We start from the raw sequence: 27,090 nt of genomic DNA on the forward strand, positions 1-27,090 counted from the left end.
GAGTGAGGCGTCCCCCTGGACCCTCGGCGGAACAGAATGGAGCGAGGCGTCCCCCTGAACCCTCGGTGGAACAGAACAGAGCGAGGCATCCCCCTGGACCCTCGACGGAACAGAACGGAGCGAGGCGTCAATCCGGACCCTCGAAGAAACGGAGCGCAGGCGTCGCCGTCGTCATGGCCGACCCCCACGGAGACACAGGATGGTGAGGCGCCGTCTTCAACGCCAACCCCCACGGAGACACGGGATGGTGATGCGTCGTCTTCACTGCCGACCCCCACGGAGACACGGGATGGTGGAGTGTCGGTGTCGCCAACCCCCTCAGGAACGCTGCTGGTTTTGATAGATCCTACTGGAGGCTTGGCAGAGGGCGCAGAGAGGTCCCCGGGCTCGGCAAAGGGCGCAGAGAGTTCCCCGGGCTCGGCAGAGGGCACAGAGAAGTCCTCGGGCTCGGCAGAGCACGCAGAGAGGTACCCGGGCTCGGCAGAGGGTGCAGAGAGGTCCCCGGGTTCGGCAGAGGGCGCAGAGAGGTCTCCGGGCTCGGCAGAGGGCGCAGGGAGCTCAGAGGGCTCGGCAGAGGGCGCAGGGGGCTCTGAAGAGGCTGAAGGCAGCTCCGAAGAGGCTGAAGGCGGCTCTAGAAAAGCTGAAGGCGCTGCAGGCGGGTCAGGAGATGAGACTGAAAACACTGCAGGCGGGACTGTGAGATCTGACTGGCGATAAGTGGGTGAATTAATTAACTGTCCTTTTAACTGTGAAACTGTAGTGAAGATGTTAGAGTAGTGAGCCAGACTGAGGAGACCAGGACGAGACAAGAGGATTCTTTCAATGATATTGCAAGTGAATAGATTGTGTTTGGGGTCTGTGCTGGTGGCAGTTAAGGTGAGTAGTCTATTGATTTGTGAAGAAATGTTCAAAAGTTCGGTGGGTGGAAGTCCAGAGGCTGTAATATTGGCGGCAAAGTGGCTCATGTCAGGGGAAACCAAAAGGTGGGCTGAAGAAGCTGTGGGTGTGTTGCTGTCGACAAAACTCTCGGAGGTAGGAGGAGAGGCGACGGTCCAACCCACCGGAGAGGCTGTGGTGGCAGCAGTCCGTCCCACCGGAGAGGCTGGGGTGGTTGCCGTGGCCGGTACTCTTTTCCGGCGACGGCGGCCACGGGTCCGGGGAGGAATCACCGCAGGAGACCAAGGTACATCCAGGCAGGCGAGCAGGTGCTCCTCCCAGTGGAGTATAGACAGAAATGACCGGGTTTTAAAGTGCTGAGGATAAACAGGTAAGTAGGGACAGGTGACATGATTAGCAGACTTGGACAGGTGTAAGTGGGCGTGACAGGAATGCAGAGAGAGAGATAGACTGAGGAGGAATGAAAAAGTGAAAAACACGAAAACAGAAACTAAACACAAACCAATAAACTAAATCAGAAATAAAACAAAACACAGAAAAAACCCAAATCACCACAAGCACAATATAAAAAGTGTTGCGAAAAATCAATCCAGCTGCACAGCATCTAAAACAAAAAGGTATAGTTGTCCAAAAAAAAGCTATTTTCCAAGAAAAAATACGAATAAAATTTGAAAAAAGAAAAAAATACTACAATGTGCTGCCACTCTGAGTCGGCACAATTTTAGAATTTTTTAAAGGTTAAAGTTCAGGGCAGTACAATTAGAAAAAGACTAAACAAGTATAGCTTCTTTGAAAGGGTTGCAGGAAAAACATCTTCTCTCTAAAAACAACATGACAGCACAACTTAGGTTTGTAAAGTTTTATCTGAAGGAACAACAAGACTTCTGGAACAATGTCCATTAGACAGATGAGACCGAAATACCCATACCACATAGTGCAATGCTTGAAAAAAATCTGACAGAATATCAGCACAAACACCTCATCCCAACTGTCAGCCACAGTGGTGGAGGGGTTATGATTTTGGCTTGTTCTGCAGCCACAAAACTTAAGACACATTGCAGTCTCTGAGCCGACCATAAACTCCTCTGTAGACCAAAAGATTTTAGAGTCAAATGTGAGGCCATCTGTCTGACAGCTGAAGCTTGGACCAAACTGGATCATGATGCAACAGAACAATGATCCCAAACACAGCAGCTGATCTACAACAGAACGCCTGACAAGAAAAGAATCAAGATGCTGTCCAGAACCTTAGCCTGACGGAAATGCTGTGGTGGAACCTGAGCAGAAACACGTGTTTGCAAACCTCAATGAACTGAAGCTATGCTGGAAAGAAGAGTGGGCCAAAAGCCACAACCATGTGAGATGCTGACAGTCATACAGAAAATGAGTGCTTCAGGTTAGTGCTGCAAAGAAACGTTCTACAAGCTGTTGAATCATGCCCTGATGCATAGAACCCTAGAATTGAAAGAGGCTGGTCTTTCTTTTTCCCATGACTTTATGTAGTATGCACCACAGCTCCAGTCAGATCCCTCATATGGTTTGACTTCAGCTGTTTGTCTTCTCAGCAGATTATCTAAGAGGCTTGTGTAGCCTTAACAGCAGCTGTTAAAGATTAGATCCTGACAAATATTATTTAAAAAAAAAAATCTTAAAAATCTAAATAATCTTCAATGTTCATAAGAAATAGTGTATGAGCACATATCATACTCCCTACAGTTTTACATAACGTTTTAAGGACTAATTAAAGTCACCAAATGAGATGTTTAAACTGCTGAACCTTTGTTATTGTTTTTTTCCAAAGGCCACTCCTTTGTAAGATTTTTTATTAATCAGTATTGATTTCACAAGAGGTTCATTTGTTCTGTGCATGTCTCATGTCTCTTGAACATATGTTCAATCATCCTTTTCCTTTGATTCTGTTCTTTGACTAAAATTTATTTAGTAAAACTGCCTCCCTCTTGTTAGTCTAAGGTTTGGATTTTTGGCTTTTATACATCCCATGAATACCTAACTTTCTTAAAAACCTTATTATTTTGATTCAGTCCCAGATGCATCACTAAAAAAATGAATAAATTCAGAGGTGACCAAGTTTAAAACTGGTAAATATTTAAATCGGGTGCACAAGTGGTTGATGTAAACATCTATTCATGTCTTTTTTTATTTCTTCAACGGTGTACCTCATACGAGCCAAAAAATAAAGAAAGACATATAGAGCTGAATATCTGAACTGTTTTAAAAGCCTATAAGTAACTTTCAAGAGTTTGGATCCATAGTTGTAGCCAGTTCTGGGCTTTTCTTTATTTTATTTTTCAAAAAAAGTATACATTTTGGGAGTCAAAATTTGGCTTTTTTTTTCTTGTAGCAACAGTCATGACAAACCAAACTAAAATGAATAACATGAATCAGGAAGCGTTAGCTGAATAGAACCTTTAGTTTTGGCAGCCGTTTGATGGTCTTGAGAGGCCTGAGAACTCGTAGGACCCTCAGGGACTTGATGGTGCTGATGTCTTTGCCTTTAGTCCCCCTGAAAACAGTAAACTCAGTTAGTCCACAGGGTTTGCCACAGACAGCTTGAAGTTAATAAAATCTTTTTCTTCCTCATTATTAAAATTTCAGAAACTACTTTTCAGTTTTAATTATAAAACAACAGTTGAAACTGTAAATGAACTTGAATAAATTTGAAATGAGGCAGGATGTGAAACAAGTGTTCAGATCAGCTGTGTGAAAAAACACAAATGGCACAAAGCTTTCAATCATAAAAAGCACGAGGAAAACTGGACACAGGTTGTATCCGATCCAGGGGATTCATACAAGATGATGAGATATAGACATACAGCCAGAGCCTGAGGTCAGAGTTCAGGCTGAGGTCTAAGGCTCATTTCAAAGGTTAGCTGGGTACAGGCTCAACCACACATTTCACTCATGGCTCTTTGGCTATGAAATCAACCATCTTATATTAACAAATTAAACTTTTCTTATTTGCCAACATTTAAAAATGTATACTACATACTTAGAATAATTGACAAGTAGACTGATTTCAATGGTTAGGTTTTCATTCTACTGCAAAGCAACCTTTGTAACCTTTTGAGTCAAATAGGAAATCCAATTCAGACATCTTTTATTTAACTGGCTCAGAGCAGAAGCTCTTGCAACAGAAAGTGGTAGACTTAGCTCCAGTAGAGTAAGTTGTTTTGACTGAAAACAAACTCAAGAGGAGACGACTGACTATAATGGATACTCACAGGCAAAAAATGGAGAGTTCCTTTTTGTAAAATGTCTAAAACCTTGCTCCATAGCAACAGCTTTAGGTCCTTTCACACGCTGTACTATGGCCACAAAGACGATCACTTCTTGAAGCCATCTATTGTCATTCACACATAAAGCAATCAAGGCAGCAAAACCCCATGACAGTGAGTGCTTACACTTAAATCTGGCATCAAGGAACCAGCAAAATGACCACTGCACTGTTGGTTAAAGCAGATAACTGCTTCTGTCTCCCCTCAGAAAACACATAATCACTAACTTGGCTTTGTAACTGATGGAATATAACACTGGTTCCCTTTCCAACCAGTGGGGCTAACACAATGAATTTGGTGTAGACAAACCTTAAAGTGGTTTAGGCCTTCTTCACACTGGATTAAAACTCCACTAAATCCTCCATGACCTGACCGTCCAATCAAAATGTGCCTGGATCACAGAAAACTACATTTCCACGACTTTCCCAGATTGTGACTTAATGAAGATACGGTATGTGCAAAAACATCCCGCCACAGTAGCAACACACTGATGGTATGATAGAGTTATAGACTGGGCATGAGACCACCGTGGGGCAGTTCTGCAATCCACACTACTGGATGCAAATAAAAGTCAGCCAGAATGTGGGTGGTCTTTTCAGGGTATTGGAGAGGTCAACATGTCTACATTAGGAACACAGAAGGCTCCACATTAGCATCATAACCTCCTAATTACGCATCACAGCGTGTGATAGAGCCACATCATCCTCGTAACTGAAGAGAGGAAGAGAAGCCCTTCAGGTCCATTTGAAGCGATGGCCAAGAAAGGGTTAAACATGCACAAAACTTCTGTTCTGTAGCGACTTCACGACGGTTTAAAGCTGTGTTGTCAGCATATCAAACTCCTGGATTGAGCACGGTGCCACCAGTGGCAGCAAATCCCTGACAAAGGGCTTGTGTTGCGTGCACCTGTGTGTATTGGTCACAAAGAATTTGAAGCAGGAAGTTGTTTTTCAGCAGACCTACAGCAGGGTCTGTATCACAACAGGAAATTATTATTTGAACAGAAGAAGTGTATTGGACTTGTTTTTTTTACTTTTTAATTGATCTATTGCCAATTTATCTATAGCCACCTTTTATTCAATTTTAATTAAGTTTGGCAAAATAAATTTATAAGAAGGATGATAAACTGGTTGAAGTCTGCAGAGGCAAAATTACAATCTCACATAATTTAAATCAGGCTCAGCCGTTTCAGAAACAAAATAGGAGGATGAATAATGAGGGGTGTGCCCTACTTTCATCTCCTGAACAAAAACTTTCAACACACTGTTGAGCTGTTGCAGGCGTTTCATAAAAACTACAGATGTTGAGCAACCCACAAATCATTGTCCAAGAAAAAATTTTGTCTTTGCATGTCTGGTTTTAAAAATAGGGTTTTTGGATTCTTCCATTGATAGCAAAGGACTGTTTATGAGGTGAAATCAACACAGCTGTGTGTGCACTGACAAGAAAGTCCAAACCATCCATTATTTTTCATCTCTAGAGCCAAATACTGAGAAATCAGGTCATTTAATCAGTTCCATGCACCCTGACTTCTAAATAAAGTCATAACATTTACAAACTGTTAAGCTTGTTAAAACTGCACAAAATCTATTTTTGCCTCGTCTTCCACTGGATCAATCAAACATCCATCCATCCTTATCTTTACATCTATGTATGCTCGTTTCTCTAAATCTCTACAACTACCTACCTCTCCATTTTTCTGATAACACAAACTAATAGAAGCTGTGTATAAAGAGTCAATCATAATTTCACAGGTTATTTTTACTCCAGTCAGAATCACCGTCTTATGGACAATAGACCTTTTTTACAGTTCAATAATGGGCAGACTCACCTTCGCTGTAGGAAGGGGACAGTAAAAATTATTAGTAATGTGTTTTTGACTCCAGTCTTAAAGATTTCACAGCAGTTCATCTGAATGTTACTTTCTAACATTAACATCAGAATCAGCTTTGCTTTACATGGTTTAAACAAAGATTTTGGTGGTCATTTCTAAATGCTAATGGCAGCAGAAGCTAGTTGTTGTGACTGCAGCCTGGGGCACTTCCTGAAGGAACGTGATTATAGTTCAGCCAAAATAATAACTGTATAATATAAAACTGATGGTGGTTTAAAGATTTATAAAATACTTTTTGCATTGCCTGAATCTATTTTATTATTAATGTATTATCATTTGTGAAAAATAGACTTAAGACCTTAATTCATCCTTTCATAAATGCACTTGTTTTTTGTTGCTTGGAAAAACTTCCAGGCGAAGAGGCTGGGACCAAAGAGACAGGTTTTTATGTGACAAACTCTCCCACAGCTAAGATTACACAGAGCACAGAGCTGTTGGTTTCAGACGCCACAAGGCTGGTTGAAACTGTCATGTCTAGTGAAATGTAAACCTTTGAATAAACCAGTTGCTCTGACATAAAGTGGAAGTCCCAGAATGCAACAAATAGACAGACAAACATTCTGTTAGTTTGAGCAATCTGTTGAAGAATGTGTTTGCTTTCCCTTGTCTACTCTTTAGAAGATTTGAAGAGTGGGCCTAGATTTTTGCTCAGATGTTTTAAAATTGTGCTTTTTTAGTGATTCATATAAAACTCAGAATCGCACACTGAATGTGAAAAATGTAAATATGTGAAAAAAGATCTATAGTTTTGCATTTGCTCAAGTTATCCAAGAGGAGAACGTTTTTAAACATTAACTGTCACACAGAGAGCCAATTGAACCAAACACATTAAAAGTTTTTGATACTTTCAGAGCCCATTATTGAACCCATTTATACACTGAGCTGGATACAAAGTTAGACTGAATGAAATAAAATGGTGAAAAAGTGGAAATGTGAAAATTCTAATCATAATGAGGGCTACAACTGTTAAGTTTCCTGGAGAAACTACAAATTAAAAACTATTATCAAATCTGGGTGTGTTTGCTTTGTCTATAGTCTGTCTCTTATTCTAAACATGTTTTAACTGAGGTACTTTTCACAAAAATAACCAGCAGAAATGTTCTGTGCAAATCTGTTGGATGCAATTGAAATAGTGCATTTATGGTGTTTAAACAATCTTTTCACATTCACAAATACTAAAGTTTGTTTAAACACATATCTAAGTCACCTAAGTAGATCATATGTCCTGTTTAAGGGAGCTGCGACAAACAAAATAAGGAAACATACATTTTAAAATAAAATTCTTAAATCAGGGCAAATGAGTTCAACAGGAAGAAGCATTTTTCAATTGAAAGCTTTCAGACAATGAATAGTTATAGGGTTGTTTTGAAGGAAAATTGGCTTGATATTTTACAACCCCAGTTCCAAGACATTGTGTCAAATGTAAATAAAAACAGAATGCAATGATTTGCAAATCTTATAAACCCAAATTTTAGTCACAATGGAACAAAGTAAACATATCAAATGTTTAAACTAAGACACTGTACCATTTTAAAAAAAAGGTCATTTGGAGTTTGATTGCAGCAAAACATCTCTTAAAAATGGGGACAGAATCATGTTTCCTCTGTGAAGCATCCCCTCTTCTTTTAACATCAGTCTGTAAACATCCAGGAAGTGAGCAGAGCAGCTGATGGAGGTTCTGGAGGGGAATGTTGTCCCATTCTCTGATGGACGGTTCTAGCTGTTCAACAGTCCTGGATCTTCTTTGCTGGATGTTTTGTTTCATGATACAACAAATGTTTTAACTAAGAGGTCAGGACCTGGGTTCTTCTCCTATGAAGTCACTGTCTTGCTGAAATACACATGGCCGTCTTTGACAAAGTCATTTTCTTATTTAATATGTTGTTCTAAAACCTGGATATACTTTTCTGCATTGATGGTGCCTTGCCAGATGTGTAAGCTACACATACCAACAGCATTAATGCACCCCCATACCATCAGAGAGGCAGACTTTAGAATTGTGTGCTGATAACAGGACAGATGTTCTCCTTTCTCTTTAGTTTGGAGGACGTGGCATCCGTGGTTGCCATAAAGAATTTCAAATTTTTGTTGTTTTTTTTACCACAGGACAGTTTTCCACTTTGCCTCAGGATTTTAGGTAAAATTTCTAGGCAATGAAGACAATATTACTGTATTAACTGAATTTGCAAAAAATAAATTCGTACAATTTGAAGAATGAATGTTTTAGAATTTATATTCTTCTAGGTTTTTGTTTTATTTCATAAACAAAATAATAACTAAACATAGTTCTTCCTTTTCATTGCACTTCTAGAATGGGAACAGTGTACTAAAAGTTGAGGAGAGAAACAAACTCAAGTTTTGATCCCATCATACTAGTATTGATTTAATGCTAGGGGTGGTATTGATATGTGGATCAATCTGAGTAACACTACTGGCTGTAGTCTGAGTAGATAAACAAATATGGTAAAATCTAACAAGCAAGGAATCTTGGAGAAGATGTTTTGGTGGAAATATAAAAGTAGCTTTTGCCAAATTTCTTCTACACCTGTAATTTACCATTTCAACCAAACCTTTTTTTATTATTTACATAATTTACTCAACATCATGAGTGTAAATACATATCAGTACATCAAAACTGTCAGACTTCTTGATCCCAAATGGCTCTTCAGTGGATGTCACCATTTTTTATCTATTTTCATTCACCTTGGCTGTTTGCATATGTAAAAAAATGAATGTGGTAGTTTGAGGCTGTTCACAAACTTTGCACAATAACAATTAATATGAGAGAATATCCCATTACAGAATCAGACCTGTTTTTAATGCAGTGCTGCCTGAGGACCTGAAGATAACAGGCATTCACTTTGAACTTTGTCCTTTGAGCTCAAAGATTTCTTTAGATTCCTAAAATATTATGAGTTATAGATGGTTGGATACCTAAAGTCTTACCAAATTTTCACTGAGGAACATTAATCTGAAACCGTTCCACTGTTTTCAGACCCAGTTTTTCACAGACTGGTGAACCTCTGCCCATCTTTACTTCTGAGAGATCCAGCTTTTCTAAAATGCTTTTTTTGTATTCAGTCCTCTCACTGACTCATTGCCAATTAACATAATTAGTAACAACATTTTCTTCCAACTGTTACTTATTCATACCATTTACCTTTATTGTCTTTTATTGCCCAATCCCAAATTTCTTTGAGATGTGTTGCTGCCATCAAGTAGATAATTACCTTAATTAAAAAAAAAAAAAAGTTAAACCATTTGATATGTTTCACTGTAAAAAAAAAAACATTTCTGAAATTTGTTTTTTTAAATCATTGCATTATTATTATTTGTTATTATTAATTTAATTTACACAACATTCCAACTTTTCTGGAACTGCCGTTGTATAAATGAAGCTGATCTGAGCGTAAGTAGTATGGCAGAGAGGGGGAGGGGTAGGGAGGGTATATGTAAAGGGTGCTGGGGGGTCAGGATGAAAGTTGGGTTGGCAGAGGGGGGTCCCCACCTGGTCACACCTTGTTGCGATCTACTTGGGGGAAAACAGTGGTAAAACAAGGTACAGCACATTTATGGATTCTTCATACACACAAACAAAATAAAGCACATAGTTGCATCAAATGACAACAACACATTTTTCTAAATTTCTATTGATTTATGTTTAAATTATAGAAAATGTAAAATATTCTTTATTTTGTCTGAATACACTCCAGTAAAAAATACTTAATAAAATATTAAGCTTCCTTGTATCAAAGAAAAGAGAAAATATTAGATGTGAAGCTTCAAGCTAATTCTGAAGCACTCTTTCACTAAAACAATACAAGTAAAGAGTGTTAAATAACAACAACAAAAAAAAACCTCTAAATAAAATAATGCAATAGCTCTAAAACAAATGTTTTCACTTGTATCTCTGTTTGCTGCATCACATGTGAGATGCACCAAAAAGCTGCAGTATGAACTCAACACCTGTGGTTCCAGCAGGTGAGAGTCACAGATTTGGTTTTGATGGAGCTCCTTTAGTTTCCTAACAAAATGAAATGCAAGCATAACAAGCTTTTGTATTCATGCATGGTTAGTGAAAAACAGCTGTCAGACAAAATGGAACCCCTGTTATTGCCTGTGTGGATTTGACCTGAAGCCAAAAAGCCTTTGTAAACAGCTTGTCTGAGTTTGAGTCAACCTAATTAGGAAGATGGTGTGCTGAAGTTGTTGCAAGACAATTTGGTGCTGTATCTGTCTGATATTAAATTGGTACATCAGTTCAACACAATAAAATTGTATATGTCCATGAAACAGAAAATATACACAATGCAATGCAGATAACTATGTAATAAAGATGAACACTGCACCCTATGGGTCAGACTCCATAAGAGTGAGCTGTTCTATAAAACAGCATAGCAAATTAATCTTTCCCCAAAGGCAGTCCGAGTTTTCAGCACTATTGGGTATTCACTGGCTGAGCCTTAATTTTTGTTAACGAGGGCCTTAAGGGCCTTAGGAAGCTACCATGGCAGCTGAAGTACTGACCTCTATTCATAAAACCATGGTTACATGCGTAACCAGTTAGTTCAGTTTTATATCTGACAACATACTGGTCAATGGCAGAGCAAATAAATTCAGGAGAGAGTTGAAGCAAAGCCTAAAATCACTCAGCAGCATGCAGAACATGGCAAAAGCTACAGATAATGCCACATTAAACAAAATACAAATCCTCCAAGGCAGCACCTCTGAAAAGAGCTCAAGAGACAGCAAACCCATAGTTCAACGGCAAACAACGCCAGTACTGGGAGGCACTCCAGTGTTGCTTTAAGCCAAGGGCATGACCTGGACCACCCTTTGGGACAACTGCTGTTTAGACAAGGCTTGACCCACAAACAGTTTGTCAGTTTATCTAACAGCACTTGTTCCAGTAATGCAACCCCTAAGAGCTGAACTTCGGCTGATCAGGAACCACGGAGCTGCCACTTCAAGATCCAAACTCCAGGCTTCAGTGAATTTGAGCTTAGTCGGCCTTTTGTATAAAAAAAATGCAGGGTTAGGAAGTAGAGATACAGTTAAACCCTCATCACCCATCTTTACACAAGATGGGTGCACAGACACCCAACCTAACCCTAACCCTAACCACAGCTAGGTAGAACGAAGTCTTCAGAGCAAGAGAAGCTACAAGACAAAACTGGATAAAGTCTAAAATTAAGGCTTTTTGAGGTCATGGAGAACAATCTCCATATACCATGCAGTGTGTGGGCAGCATGAGCATACTCCACAAAATGATAAACCATTTCTACTTCACAGAGATACAGAGGTGCATGTCCATTGTTGAGACATCAAAATGCATGTTGGCCTGAATTTCCTGCCACATACCTTCTTGGTAGACACTATCAGCCCACTGTGAAGGAAGCCTCAGGCCCTCCCTCATAGTGGCTGTTCCTCAGCACTGTTCTCCTCTCTGGACTCAGACAGACCCTCCACAACAGAGTCCATAACATAACCAAGATATGCTGTTTGTGTCCACAAGACCAGTGAATTCTTCTACATCTGCTCCAAGCTCACAAGCTGACAAAGAAGAAACTTTGTGCCAACCTTGGCTTGTTCCTCTGTTGAGGAGCACTCAGCCAATCAAATAGGTAATTCAAAGCATAACTGCCCTGGTAAGCCCCACATCCTTTCAATTTGTCAAAGTGTGAGGGGGGACAAAAACATGTCAAATGGGGGAATCCTAAACATGTATGTGCTGCCCTGAAAGAAAATCTGAAGCCATTTCCAGTGATTGCTGTAAACAGGTTGAATGACTGACTGCCTGACTGTTTGATAAATACTTTATTTAAGAAATCCTCAGGGTCAGCTTGTTCCTGTCAGTAAGGGCTGGCTGACTGCAAAGTCTGATTCCAATAATTCATTAAGACCTGAAGGGTGCTATGAACATGGACACAGAATAAGTATGTTGCGTTGGAATTTGGGTTAAGAATATGACTCACAATTTTCATATGTATTCCTCTATTTCAATTATGAATGATTAGCTGGCTTTTTGTTTTGTTTCATTATCAGGTAAACTGATAAATTTCAATTTATTCATCTTGCTTCCGTATTGGATGACCAGGTGTCAGTACTGGCAGAGAGGGTAAAATGTCAACACTATTGAAAAGGAGAGCAATAAAACAGAATATTTAGCTAGCCATAACAAAGAAGGCACAAGCCTAAACTAAGAATCAGTATCAGTACCTGTGACACAGAAACATTTAAGAGCAAAAACTCAGTCCTGGGGTTTGTCTAACATGGTCATTTTTGTACTTGTTTTAAGTTTAGTTTTTTTAACTTAAAGGGGGTTTTCACAGTACAAATTAAAAGGCATTCAGGATCATTTCTACCTCTACCTATTTTGTACCTTAACTGTAAGCTAACTTTTGATTTTATGTAGCATCTGTTCAGTTTAAAACATGAATTTAACTCAATACGAAAGGATCATTTTAAATTAAAAGTTCATAACACTATAAAAGTCAGTTGTTTATTATTCTGATGTGCAGATTTTCTGTTTCAGCTTGCAGCATAGTTTTATTAATTCTGATTTACTTTAAATTGGACACTGGGTTTCTGCAGTTTATGTACCTCTGACTAAAATGCACTGTAAAGAAAATTCACTCATATTTCAAGTATTCACAAATACTGTTTGGCACAGGCATGGAACCAAACTACAAAAATATATTGTCATCTACCATGTGTGTTGCTATGTAACAGGGCAGAGCAGAACAAACTGCGTGGACATGAAATTGAAGCAACTATATGGTCATGGAGTAACACATATAGCCCAGAACACACATGTCCCACAGTCTGCCTGATGTGCATGCAAGGTTCACAGAGGAGATCGATATTCTCTGAGACCAACTCATGCCCTCCAGCAGTAGCTTGTTCGTTACACTAGTGAGGCTCTGATGAATTAATAATAAAGAACATGAAATTAATGGTATAATTCCAGTTCAAACAGAGCTGTGGCAAAGCAACATGCTGATGAAAACAGCTCTTTCCAGAGACTCGAGGATGTTAATGAATGACAGGCCCTCTATGGGGAGCAACATGAGGTCTAAGTACAAGGAGATCTTATGAATGACAAGATGAGAGTGTGTCCAGGCACAACAGTACACACTGCAAAAAGTGCCAATTGTCACAAGCAATTTCACTTGATATCCCACGTCTTTCAGTCCGGGACAGAAACACCTCAGACCTGATGGTGATGTCTTGAATCTGGGCTTACTTTGCTGTTAATTGGCTACCAGCGTGCAGCACCATCAAACAGTGAAGCAGAAACAAAGTCTGCAAATAAACACTGGCATAAGCTTTAGGGCCATTATCAGTGTGGTTGCACATTAAATTACTGAAACAAAACAGATAATTAAAGCACATTTCTGCTTCACTGGTCGCTCCTTTTCAAACTAGGGAGATTTTTGTGTGCATAAAATAAAATTATTAAGCACAAGTATAGACTGATTTAGAGTTTATTTTAATTCTAATTCCTTCACAAGATATAACTTATTGTTGCGCAAAATTACTTCAAATCCAGTCACCCTCTAGATTTCTTTATTTAAAATAAAGAGGGCTGGATTAGGAACTTTTCTGTATAAGAAGCATGAAATGGAATTCAAAAGTCAGGGTATGTGAAATCGAGTAGCTAGTAGCCTATATGAGTAGTAAGTGTGTTACCTGCAATAGATAATGGTCAGCAAATTCTCTGTTTGGAGAAGCAGGAACAATTTATGACCAAAGAGCAAAGCTAAACACTATACTTATAAGAAAGACAAAAACAGCATTTTTCCCCAGTGATAAACAACTCAAGTGCCCAATACAAAGCTAATGCAAAGTAAAATAATAACTGTATCGTTTTCCTTTGGGCAACTCTGAAATGTTTAGGGTTTAAGTTGCTTCACTAAAAAAATTGCTCTTTCATTGTTTTCATTCTGAGGACTGTTTAGCTTCGGCTCCTTGTCACAAATCCTGTTTGCTTCTTTAAACGTCCTGATCGCTGTTCGTTTCAGTCACCAAGTACTCCGAAAGACTTCTAACTCCATTTAAAAAAAATAATATCCCTTTACGAAGAAGTGTTCATTTTTAGAAAATACCTTTGTTTACAAAACATTTTGTAAAACATAGATGTTTGTTCAATTTGTAGGCTAGAGTACAACTGGCACAGAACATGAAACAATGACCAACATTCAGGCTTTTACAAACATTTTTACAGGGCTTTTGAGGGAAGAGGTAAAATGCATGCTGTGGGATATAATCTTCTATTCATTCAATACAGTTTGTCTCTACACCACAAGGATTATGCAGAAAGAACAGTTTGAAAACTTGGTGATGCACAAATGAAGAAGCAACCTGTTAAATTTGGGTGCATATTCACGTCTCTTCAAAAATGAACTTTGGTCACAGGATCTTCCTTCTAGAGCATTTTTCTTTTTACTGGTCAAAGAAAGAGGTGAATGTATTTTGTTTTCCTATGAGTTCGTCTGAATGTGTGAGGAAATTACTTGTTTTTGCAGTGCAAGCCATGTATGTTTTCTTTCTCACATACATAGAGAAAATGACACAGACAGGCACGATGAGAGAGGTAGAGGAGACATTACCCCATGAAGCTCCTTCAAAGAGATCCCAGGACAGAAACAGGGAAAGGTGGGAGTCAAAAATATACATTTAAGCAACAATGAAGAACTTACACACACAAACACATACAACACTGTCACTCCTTCAGGATTAGTTAGTCAACTTAGAACTTAGCTGCAAATTTCCAGCTTCTGTGTGGGCTGATGTTCACATTAACTTGTCAAACAATTACCAAATGCTCTCAGCTGAAAATGGTTGTAATAATTAACTGTGACTAGCTGTAAAGTCAAAGCTGACCTGTTGAGTTAGAACCAACATGCGACTGTATAAAAGTTAGTACAGAGGCCTTCATCTATTAAATAATACTCAAATATCTAAACACACAACTGTTTAAAGTCCTGGTAAAAATGATGCAGAATTACATCCTTTTTTGATTGAAATGTATAAATTAAAAGTTTGAAATCAAAAGATTATTTGGTCCTCAACACCTTCTAAAATGACATATAGTATGCATGTGTAGTGAAGTGCAACACTTTTATTATAGGCTGTCATTATTTTATTTTTTTACCAAAACCGAAGCCAAAGTTCAGAAGCAGTGACTGAAAAACTGAGTCAACCCTTTGAGTCAACAGTTTGCAATAATCCCCTTTATTGAACAGACATAAGGAGGGATTCCGCTCACCCCTCCCATAAGCTGTTGAACCTTCTGTCATCCAGAAGACGACACGCTTCATAAAATCAATGGCAGCCAGAATTGGAGGGGCGCCTGTTTAATGTCTAGTAACACTCTTTCTTTTAATAGCAAATTAGAATACTTGATAGTAATACCTGATGATAACTGATAGTAACTGTCTTCATGAACCTATAAGTCTCACATATTGTTCTGGAGGAATTAGGTCTCCCTCACTCTTAAAACTTAGCTACAATTACCTGAGATTTATGGGCTTTTATTTATGCAGAGCTGTCCCACTAGACTGTTTCAGTCAGGTTGAGGTCTGAACTTTTACTGGGCCTTTGCACCGCCTTGATGATTCTTTCTTTCTTCCACTTTTGGATCACTTTCCTGTCACCAGTGCATCACAGGGTCAGCAGGGAGAGGCAAGACAGACAACCAAGCTCACATCTAGCTTTGTTTGTCTTTAATGTTGACCTAAAAATAACCTTTCTCACTGTAGAATGATGGGCTCCAAATTGTTTGAAATGGACCTTTAACCTTCCCAAACTGATGGGCAGTAGAAATTGCTTTTCTATGGTCATCAGTTATATATTTCTACTTTAGCATTGTGTTAACCTGCACCAGTACCTCTCTAGAAATGCAAATTGCCTAAACTCTTGTTTTTATAGATCACACTGATGATGATCAGTTCATTATTTATTCTCACACTGATTAACTGATTATTAAACAAAATTAGGCACCCAGAAAGAACGGTTCAATTTAGAAAAAATCTGACACACATAGAGACCAGTGTTGAGTACATAAATTATTCCGTTTACAAGGAGCTGGAACATCGAGAATTGGCACCAAAGGGCGAAGTGGTGGGATCACAAATACAGCAATAGTGTTAGTAGACAGCTGATGGAGTATCCACCAGTCAAAACAGAGGATGCCTCGTAGATGCAATGGGGAGAGGACCAATCCTGCCAATGTTGTGTAGAGATACTGGGCATTACTCCTAACATCATGGTGTAGAGAGCCTAAGCTTGTGACTTCAAGTCAACTTATTTGGGGGACCCTGATGGCACAGAAGAAGTGAATCAGTGACATCCTGCGTCTTGGTGTCTTACCCCTACCGAGACAGCACCCTATTACAGTCTTCAATAAAACAACACCTATCCACACATGGCTTGGGTGTCTAAAGATTGCCTGCAACATGTTGAGGCCTTCCTGTGGCCAACCAGGCCCCCTGATCCTTGTCCACAGGAACATGTATGGTGGCAGCTCAGATGTCAGAACGGACCCAGTGCCAAATTGCTGAATCTTGAAGGCCTGTTACAATAGTAGCGAGCAAATTTAGCTGTTTGACTCTGCTCTGTATTTTTAAAAAAACTACTAATATCCAGGCATGAAGAGGTGCCACGTCCAACTAACATGGGACCAGCAGTGTGCCCATACTGCCAACTCTGTTATCCATTTGATCTGATATTGTAATCATAGCAGTCATATCACCTTTCAACAAATGCAATTTCATTTCATTTCAACCTCTCTATTTGGGTCCTTAACTTTTTTTGTCAGTGAATGTATTTAATTAGCAGGACATGGCTGCTGTCCTCTTAACTTCACTATAAGCTGAAAGGGTAGACTTAGTTTTTCACAGGTTGTGGCTGCATTTTGGCGTAGCTCCGGATATATAAAAAGCACAAAAGTATAACATGTGTTGAATGTTGTCATCTAATGCTAGATTTACTCAATTTTCATGCTCAATAATGAACTTATGATGTTTCTAAATAGACAGACACAACATTGTATAAAGCACCCACAGCTTGTTCACATTCAGCCTTTCAACATGAATAAGTGCAGAATTACTACCAAATGTCAAAATTCAGTATGTTACAAATGGATTGCTTAAAACCCAGGATAGCAGAGTGACCAGGTTTCGCATGTTCACATAACTTAAACTTTCTAATAATATGTTTTATGCTCCACGTTTTGTATTTTACCTCAAGGTTTCTTCCAATGGACATTGTACAGAACCGATTCATATTACAACGTAAATTACATGGAGCTCTTGCTCCGGTAAACTTTCTGCTACATGCTGTATTTCCTTCGTAACAGTACAGATCAACTGACCAAATCAAACAGCAAATGCCTTTTGTTATGTCAGAAAGGTGAGAGTTGCTGAACTTACGAAAATGCAAATGCCACCAGCGCCCCACTGACCACTATAAAGTCCAAAATGTTCCAGAGATCTCTGAAGTACGATCCAGGATGAAGCAGCAGGCCCAGGTCCACCATCTAAACCAAAGTTTTTTTTATTTTGTTAAATTTGAACATAATCGGGAGATTTAAATATCCTGAATACATGTCTAAAATAAACAGAATAATGTTTGCAAATAGGAAACACAACCTGGAGGAAAAAGACAAACTAAACCAAGTGTCCTGTCTATACATGAGCGAAAAATGAACAGAATCTTTTTTCAAAAGTGTAAATTGTAATTTTTTTCTGTCAGTGAGCATCAACCTTCTTTATTCTCTGAGAGTGACTGCTGTATTTGCTGTGTCCAAACTGATTCCAGATGATATTTTTTATCTGACCTACAGGGATTTGTTTTTCTTAAAGCAACATTGCCTTAAGTCTATGTTAAAAAAATGACTTGGAAAATTGAGAACCTTTTTTTTAGTGAGGTGTTGTGAAAATTTCTGTTCTGAATGTCAACAAAACCAAAGAAGTGGTCGAGACAACCAGAGGCAACTGGCTGAAGCAGTCACCACCATCACTACAGGGAAGCCAGTGATGGTGAAGGAGTCCAAATATCTGGACACAGAGTATACTTAAAGTTTTCCTCTAACACAGAAGACATTCTCAAATATGTGCCAGCAGCACCTATATCTACTTTAGAGATTCATAACATTGACAGTAAACATCATGACCACCTTTTCTTTTATTTGTTGGTTCAGTCTGAAACAGAGAAATTGCTTTCTCAACATGGCAAAGGTCTGTTCTAAAATTATTAGCAATCTTATTTGAGCTTTCCCTCCTCTAAGGTCTATGTGATTGCTCCAAATAATTCTGGTGCATATGCACTGATAAAATAAATGACAAATAATGTTGACATGAAGATCAGAGAAAGAATATGAATAGGTAATATTAAGCTTAAACTACTCAATTGTCTTTTTAACTGAATATATGTTATGAAGTGTTTTAAAAGAAAAATCTTTAACTTTAATGCTCAAACAGAACTTCCCTCCATGTAGCCAAATTTGGTTCCAATTGATTCCTCCATATAAAGACCAAATGAGTACTCCAGAGGTCAAAGTTATCATTTCGAAATTGGTTCTCATCACTCTGTAAGAACATCTGTTTTCAGTGATTTTACCCTCACCAATCAGTACGCTGTTATTAGTGGGGTCACTAATCTGAAAGTTGGCTATTGTGCCTCGAAGAAGTTGCAGCACTCCTCTTTGTAAGGCATCAAACACCACTACGTGTTCTCTGGGAATAACAGGAAGATTGAACTTAGATAAAAACTCTCCATATGCAAATAGATTTCCATCAGCCTTAAAGAGCTGCTTAATCAGCACATATGCTGATTAAATCCAGGACATGGCAAATCCAAAAACATTAAAACAAAAAAACAAAGCAACTTCTTTTCTATTTTGCAGTTGAAGACATTTCACTTCTCATCCAAGAAGCTTTCTCAAATAATAAAAAGAGAGAGTGTGGAGTCCAAGTTTTAAACTCCACGGGACGCTCTGTTCATGCAGCTAAATCCACATGCAGATTATTCTCACTCCATGCTAACTGAGTGTGCAGCTCATTCAGTTTAAAGCTTGGAACTCCACATGCTCCAGTTCTGAGTGGAAAGCTTCAACTACTGAAGTCCAGTTGATTTGAGATTTAAAATATTTTTGGTTTCATCAGCACATGAGCTGCTTTATCATTTTTAAAATATGTTTAGTTGTAATTAGTTATTTGATGCTTAAACAACACCATGATTGTGTGAGGGAGTCTCACATCCCTGGTGCTCAGACTGACTGCAGCTGCAGATATTATGGCTTCAGTTTTCAACAACAAAAAGAGGTGGGGATGCTTTGCACATCTTTTTTATGTTGATAGTTATTTAACTTTATAGTTTTATTTATGTTTTTCACTATGATGTTTCAGAAATGCATTACATAATGGAGTAAAGAAGTGACTTTATTTTTTTTATCTGTGTAGATACTTTTTGTGCCTTTAAATTGTCCCTTGCTGATGACTAAAGTGATTTGCATTGAAACTAAATTGAATTGATAAGCAGCTATTGCTGACGCTCTCTCCCCACAGCAACCCTTTTAAAACTTTTGATTAGAATCATTGTTCTTACAATTTTGCTAACAAAATATGCAGGAAAAAGTATGAAGGTTACAAGGACTTACTTTGATCACCATTTCAAAAGTGAAAACACTAGTGAAGGCATAGTCCAGACATTTGAGTACCTGTAAAAGAGAGAATAAATTACAGAAGAACCAACACAGTGTCAGGAACCGTGGAGACGATGGCGAACCCAGAACGCAGATTCATACTGAAAGTAAAAACTAATTTAATAAATAACGAAAATAAGCAAAACAAAAGCTGACGTGGCAGCAACTAAAACTTAACAAAAATCCAAATACATAACAAAGCAAGGCAACAAGGAAACACGGGGAGCGAAGGCAAACAACAAGCAATGATCCAACGAGTAGTGGGAGAAATGACCGGGTATTTGAGTGCTGAGGGTAATCAGGTAAGTGGAGACAGGTGACATGATTAATATTGTTCACAGGTGGAGATGGGAGTGACAGATAACCAGATGACTAAGCTGAGGGAATGAAAATGAAAACAAACACAGACAAATGAGACGAGCATAAGGAAACACGAACCAAACTACAAGATAACAGAAAATAATAAACACCAACTGAAACATAAAGCAACTAACTGAAAACCAAAAACCCAAATCCTGACACACAGACATGAAAGTGTAAAAGGAATTGAAGATATAAATTAAACAACATATCCTGTTACATATCCATCTCTCTCTTAGAGACATTAGCCATTTTTTAAGCTCAAACTGTTTACCTTAGGCCTGGAAGTTTGACCCTAATTTTCCTGGTATCACTGGGACAACTTTTACATCTTTACCAGATGTTCTTTTAGCTCCTTCCTCTTTCTAGTGCTCCCTCTTTCTGTTACTATTAATGGTAAAAGTCTAAAAGCTGTTGTTTTCTGCATTTTGCCACCAACATCTACTGTATAGATGTCAGCTGCTTCTCAATATGGAACTTTGCATCTTACAGGATTTCTGCTTTCTGGTTCCTCAGTCATTTACAGGGATGTGCTCCACTTGGTGGGACTAATGTTCCTGCAAACCATGAAAGATACTGGGTTTATGTCCCTCTGTGTACATATACTGTACCAGCTAAGGTCCGACACCCTGGTGCTATGTGCTGCACTGTTGCACAGCCCACACTATGTGTCTGTATGGATCCTGTGTTTATTGGTGCCTTCCATAGCAGAACATACAGATTTATGAGTTGTATTGAAGGTACACATGCCAACCATTTGCCTCTGCAGCCTCATGACTTGGTCTTCATTGATGCTGTCTTTTATTTATTTTATTTTACTTTTTATTTAAGCAGGCAAATCCCTCTGAGATCACAGATCTCTTTTTCAAGGGTGGCCTGGGCCTGAAGGCAGCCTTACATGCATGTTTTTAGGCTGGGGGAGGAAACCGGAGAAAACCTACACAAACACGAGGAGAACATGCAAACTCCACACTGAGGCAGTGTCCCGTAGGTTCATTATGATGCATCATTAGATGTTTTATGCCTCCAAAACTAACAAATGTCACTGACTCCCTGTCTGTACTTTTATCATTTGTATCTAAAGTTCACCCCCCATCATGTCCATCTCCTACTGTTCTGGCTGACTCGCCCAGCTTGTTGTGTGGTGACTGTCAGGGTGTACATGCTGGTGCTGAAAGCTTGCAATTTAATAATTAGATGTGTCATATCAACCTTTAGTTGTTCCCCCCCAAACACACACACACAGAGAGACACACTTTTACGCAACTAACACATTAGTAGGAAGCACCAGATTTTTCATGTAAAATAGTCTGGTGTTTATTTCACATAATATTTTTTTTTATCTGGCTGATTTAATTGTCAGTGCAAAACTCATACTAACCATAAGAATATTAAAAAGAACAAAACAAAAAAAAGCATCTTTATTGAGTTTGCCTCACATTGTTGCGAGGAGCATTTGTCCAGACAGGGTCCTCTGCCGCCAGGGCAATGCTGCTCATTGCAATGACAACCAGGATGGACATCTCAAAATACCGCAGGGTCACAATGTAGTGACATAACCGCCTCACCCTGAGGAGACAGACAGAGAAACAGGAAGCAGCTGCAACAATTTTCTTCTTTCAACAAAGACAAATGCTGATGCCTAAAAATGTAAATAAAACACCATTTGATGCAAAACAGATGGTGCATGCCCATTTTTTCCTGTGCATACTGAAAATGTATTTGACATGAAGCTGCCAGAGATGACTCCAGAGACAGCCTTAAGTGTTCAACATTCATAAAGTCTGGTGCTGCAGCAGATTAAAGACTGACTGGACAGACTATTTATGTAAGTTTGCTCATACAATTATAGCTAAATCTTCCCAGTATCACGTAGAATAACTGGGGTGACTCACGGATTGGTTTGTCCAAAGATGAACATTGAACTGTGAGGCAAGATGGGTCTAGGTCCAGGCTGACATTGATCCTCCAAGGTCTTCTCATTCATGGGCACCGTTTCACAGTCAATACTGTTCACTGGGAAAACACACAGAGAGATTCTGAAATACAGAAGATCAGATCTGAAAAACAAGCTCTAACAATCTTTATAAATCAAAAACGACTTTAGAAAATAATATTGGAAAAAAAATGCAAAAGGGTTTGTGGGAGAAACAGATTTATGAATAAAACTTGCTCAGTAAAAATAAGAAGCTCTGACAAAACATCTAAGACAAACTATAAATAAAAAGGTAGCAGCCAGTTTAAATTCAGTCTTAAATCTTTTAAATTGTGAGAGAATTTCTCCTCAGGTATAAAACAATCAATCAATCAGAGGATATGACTCAGCTTCAGACAGAATTAGGATGCTCCATCAGTCTTTATCTTAACATGCAAATTTGTTTTAATTTGCTTAAATAAAACAGCCGTTTTAGCTTCAGTTTTTAAAAATATAGCATTTAACAATTTGCAGAGCATATTTTCTAAACATTTATGTGCAATACACAAATAAGAGTTTTCAGTTTTTATTCTGTTATTCTGATCAAATTATTTGTTTCCTTCAAATATGACAGAAATCTGAATTTAAGAAATATATATTTTTTGTTTTTATTTAGACTTAATTCACCTACATAGTGTTAGTGTAGGCATGTGTGCTAAGTTAAATCTGTCCCTCATCTATTACCCAGGTTTAAAACATAAAACTTTCATCATTTTTTTAGCTTTCAAATCCTGGCTCTTAGGTCCAGTATAAAATGCAGGATAAATGCCATATGTGTCAGGCAGTCAAAATACATTTTAGTCAAAAGAAAAACATATTGTGAAGGCACTAACTTTGTAAATGGGTAATTTCTCCTGGTGGAGAGGTGACGGTCACAGGAGGAATGGGGACGGAGGTTTGGCCTGTTCGTCTGACATTTCTCTGGTTGTCTGAGTCCTCTGGGTGGCCAGGTGTACCCCCAGAGCCCTGCTGCTGGGAGGACTCTCCCTCAGAGTCACCAAACCTGAGAAAAGCAGACATGGCACAGTGTTTCAAGCAGGTGGATACAGAGGATAAATAAGGCTTGTACACTTTGACATCATTGTGTTGATTATCTCAAAGAAAGCTAATAACTGCAGGTGAAGATTCACAGAGACCCTGTCACAGAGACTGAACTGTCACTGTGACATGGCATGACGCTTTGTCTGTCTCAGCCGTTGTGTCCTTGGGCAAGACACTTCACCCGTCTTGCCTACTGGTGGTGGTCAGAGGGTAGCTTACCACCATCAGTGCATGAATGTGAGGATGAATGGGTGAATGACTGACTGTAGTGTAAAACACTTTGGGGCCCTTGGACTAGATAAAGCTCTATACAAGTGCAAGCCATTTACCATTTAAAGCATTGGTCTCCAACACACCTGGTTTGAATCAATGGGTGATTAACAGGCTTCTGCAGAACATGAAGAGGGAATTTAACCACTGAATCAGGTGTGTTGGAGCAGGGAAACAAGTAAAACATGCAGGATAGTGGCTCTAAGGACCAGGATTGGAGACTCCTGATTTAAAGAAATGAAGATTGAAAAAACTCAAAATGAAAAGGAAAATAAATAATAATCTAGACTATCTCTAATCAGGATTTAATTATTTATATATAAATCCTGATTAGAGATAGTCTGGATTGTTAAGAAACTCTAGTTGAGATTTAATATGGATTTTCTTCAACAGTCTTTCTCTTTGCCTATCTCCCGTAAAACTTAGACTGGTAAAGAACATGATAATATGTTTTAAAGTGAAAATATGGGGAAGCAAAACCATAATTTAGAAAAATGGGGGACCAGCTGCTCCACTGAGTAAGTGCTTGTGGCTGAAAGCCATATTTAGACACCAGAACAAAAGTAATCTGACACCAAAAAAAGAGCACAAATAGCTCACACTCACTAAACTTGATGACTGTGTTTGTGGCGTCATCGAGCACTTTGTGAATCTGACACTGATATGGAACAGACAGCCAGCACAGGTTTTTTTTACTGAATTAAGTCATGATCCAGATTTGACCTTTACAGGTGTAGCTGTTGAGGAAGCAAATAACCACCAAGAAATAGTTTTCATTTTACCTGTTCGTATGAATGTTCTCTCTCTCATTGGATTCCTCTCCTTCATCTTTGGACTGGCCCCTGGAGGCATGAGTGCGATGCCTCCTCCTCTCTCCATTGGCCCTGCTGTCACCATCTCTGTTAGACCCATCTTTGTGGCGGGATCTTCGCTCTCCTCTTCCTCCACTGCTCACTGTTCCATTTCCCCCTCTGGACTGTCGATGTGAATGATGATGGCAGTGCTCTCTCTCACTTGTGACCCCCCCACCTGCACTGTCATTCACTGAACTCTGATGATGATAATGTTTCCTGCCCCCTTCTCTACTGCGGGACCGCTCACTTTTTTCCTCTTTGCCTCGACTGGAGTCCTGGTCTTTGGAGCGGCTGTGATGAACGTGGTGCTTTCTGTCTTTTCCACCCTCACAGTTGTCATTGGTCTCATCTTTTACTTTGGCCCTGTCTCTGTCGCGGTGGCGGTGATGACGCCGAGAATGGTGAGAAGTGGGGAGTGGGTCAGCAGCAGTCTCAGCTTCCTCTGATGTGCAGGGTTTGTGACAGTGATGCTGATGGCCACCCAGCAAAGGCCCATCACAATGCCCAACAACCAGGGGCCGATCGAGGTGGGTCTTCATGTCGGGGCGGATGTGGAGGGCTGAGGGCAGGCAATCCGACTCGTCTGGTTCATACAGAGCCTCGCAGCTCGCTTGGTTTTGCTTCCTTAGCTGGCTGGCTTTCTGCTCCCACATTGACATTGTTTTCATGGGCCTCTGCTGCTCTTTACTGGGAAAAGAAAGGGAAACAGGAGAAATGCTCAAATTCTGACCACAGGTAAACAAGTGAAACAGGTTTTTCTGAACTGTATAATTTTCAGGGTCACAGCTTTGCCACAGGTTTGTCATATCTGCAACATGTAGACAGAAAGCCTTTTTAATGAGTACAATGACCAGTATGACTTCTTTCATGAGTCTGAGGCATATAAAACATGTTTTACCCTTTGATAACACACAGACCCTACATGCTGAATGATTCACAGTACAATCAAGGTGCGATGATGTTTTTGACATGATAAAGAACTAATTTATCACAGAATGCTGTGGAAAGAGTTCATCATGGTTATGCCTCAACAAAAGCCAAGCATGGCTCCATTACCATGCTTTGACATCCATTGTTTTATAATGTGTGTGTCTGTGTGTGTAACACATAACTTAAAAATGACTGAATGTGTGCAAGTTCTTTTGTTTTTCACTCAAAAACAGCTTCTTCCAACATAAAAGTGTAAAATTCCATGTTAATATGCCATTAAAGGGAGATCGAGTCATTTTTGAAGCTTTGTTTTGTCAAATATTATCAATACCTTATCAGCAGTGACAGTCAGAGCATGAAGTATGAAGAAAGAGGCAAAAGTCTTCCTCCAGGCTAGGCTAATGGCTAAAAAAATGACAACCAGTTTTTAATTGTCAACTTATAACTCTCTTTCTCAAAAACAAGACATCAGTGTGAAAAAATGCAATATTAGCTCTTATCAAACCTCTGTACTTTAACTCCACACGATTTCTTTAGTTTGGGGCTGTTTCCTCAACTGAACAAAATTTTTGTGCAAATTCATGTGATGAGCATAGACAGACCATAATATGCTTATGGTGATGAGTCTATACAATATATCAGTCTGCCCAGTCAGCATGTCTAGTCAGTCCAAAACTTTACCCAATTCCCTTTGGGCTGATACGTTCCCAGCTACACCATTATCAGGATAAAAAAAGGTCTATTTCAGTGGGTCTATCTTACAAACTTGAAAAACAATAAACTTGTTTGGCTCGCTATTAGCCTAGCCTGGACAAAGATGTTTGTCCTTTTCTCCATATTTCACGCTACGAGATGTCTTGGCTGATAAGGTACTAACTATTGATAACTATCTGAAAGAATATCACTTCATCACTTCAAAAATGACTCGATCATCCTTTTAATGGGACAGAGTTTAGTCTATTTTTTTTCTAGTTTTTGGTACCATTATGCAGGAGTAATCTTCACCTTGCACACTAAATAAACAAATGGCAAAAAGCTCTGGCAAAGAGGTACAGTACACGGACAGTTCTAGATGAACAGAGAAGCTCAGACATGGGTGTGGATGACAAGAATGCAGGGCAGCTCTGGTCTTGGGTTTCAGAATGCAAACAATGACAACATGTCATCAGCATACCACCTTACTGACAGACAACTGGGTGTTTACCTCAGGTAGTGATGGACTGGGGTGCAGACATAACTCCTACAGTACAAACACATAAAGGGAGCAACATTGAAAAACAAACAGAAGGAAAAAAGAACACTTGAAAGGGACAGCATAGGTTACACATAGAAGGGTGAAATCAAATTTTAAAAAACTAACAAGATGGACAAATAGTATACAGTAGAAATACAACTCCACAAAAACAACCAAATGGCTTTTATTCTAAGGAAGGCTGAATACAAAGGTGATAGGAAACAGAGACAGTGGATTTTGTTGCTTTGCACCTGCAATTTCAAATAATTTTAAAGAAAATGTTGTATGTCTTAATTTACACAACTTAACTACCATTTAGAAAATGAGAAAAGTGACAGCAGTCAGGGCAAAATACATGTTTTTAGTCATCTTGAATGCAGAGACACTTTGACTGGCTTTTTTTCTTGATGGGCGGCTCACCTAACCAATCTGTGACATCATGGTATAAAAAAGTGTGGTCAGACTGCAGCAGTAAGAGAGAGCTCTCTCAGTGATCACTCAGTCCACATTTAGAGGTGGTTTGGGCACTTTTATCTACATTTGTTCAGCCTGAAGGCAAATCTATCCTGAGTCACATTGAAACAACAGTTATTAACTAGAAGTCCCCTAGCTTGGGAAACAAAGAAAGAAG

At 39.1% G+C, this 27,090-nt stretch overlaps 1 protein-coding gene across 9 annotated transcripts in view; it reads right to left on the reverse strand.

The window, feature by feature from the left end:
• Nucleotides 1-27,090, reverse strand: part of cacna1ba (calcium channel, voltage-dependent, N type, alpha 1B subunit, a) — a 168,826-nt gene that overhangs the window by 39,170 nt on the left and 102,566 nt on the right. For 7 of the 9 annotated variants that reach the window (XM_017432700.3, XM_037976825.1, XM_037976823.1 and 4 more), the window contains 8 exons: nucleotides 26,430-26,465; nucleotides 24,224-24,982; nucleotides 22,964-23,133; nucleotides 22,051-22,171; nucleotides 21,595-21,724; nucleotides 19,751-19,810; nucleotides 17,523-17,629; nucleotides 3,325-3,421 (listed from right to left, as the gene is read on the reverse strand). In XM_017432700.3, the coding sequence (XP_017288189.1) occupies nucleotides 3,325-3,421; nucleotides 17,523-17,629; nucleotides 19,751-19,810; nucleotides 21,595-21,724; nucleotides 22,051-22,171; nucleotides 22,964-23,133; nucleotides 24,224-24,982; nucleotides 26,430-26,465 (1,480 nt within the window). The remainder of the gene's footprint in view (nucleotides 1-3,324; nucleotides 3,422-17,522; nucleotides 17,630-19,750; nucleotides 19,811-21,594; nucleotides 21,725-22,050; nucleotides 22,172-22,963; nucleotides 23,134-24,223; nucleotides 24,983-26,429; nucleotides 26,466-27,090) is intronic. The other 2 variants (XM_037976826.1, XM_037976821.1) reach the window with 1 other exon arrangement.

This window comes from Kryptolebias marmoratus, linkage group LG1, assembly GCF_001649575.2.
Source record: "Kryptolebias marmoratus isolate JLee-2015 linkage group LG1, ASM164957v2, whole genome shotgun sequence".
Taxonomy (NCBI): domain Eukaryota; kingdom Metazoa; phylum Chordata; class Actinopteri; order Cyprinodontiformes; family Rivulidae; genus Kryptolebias; species Kryptolebias marmoratus.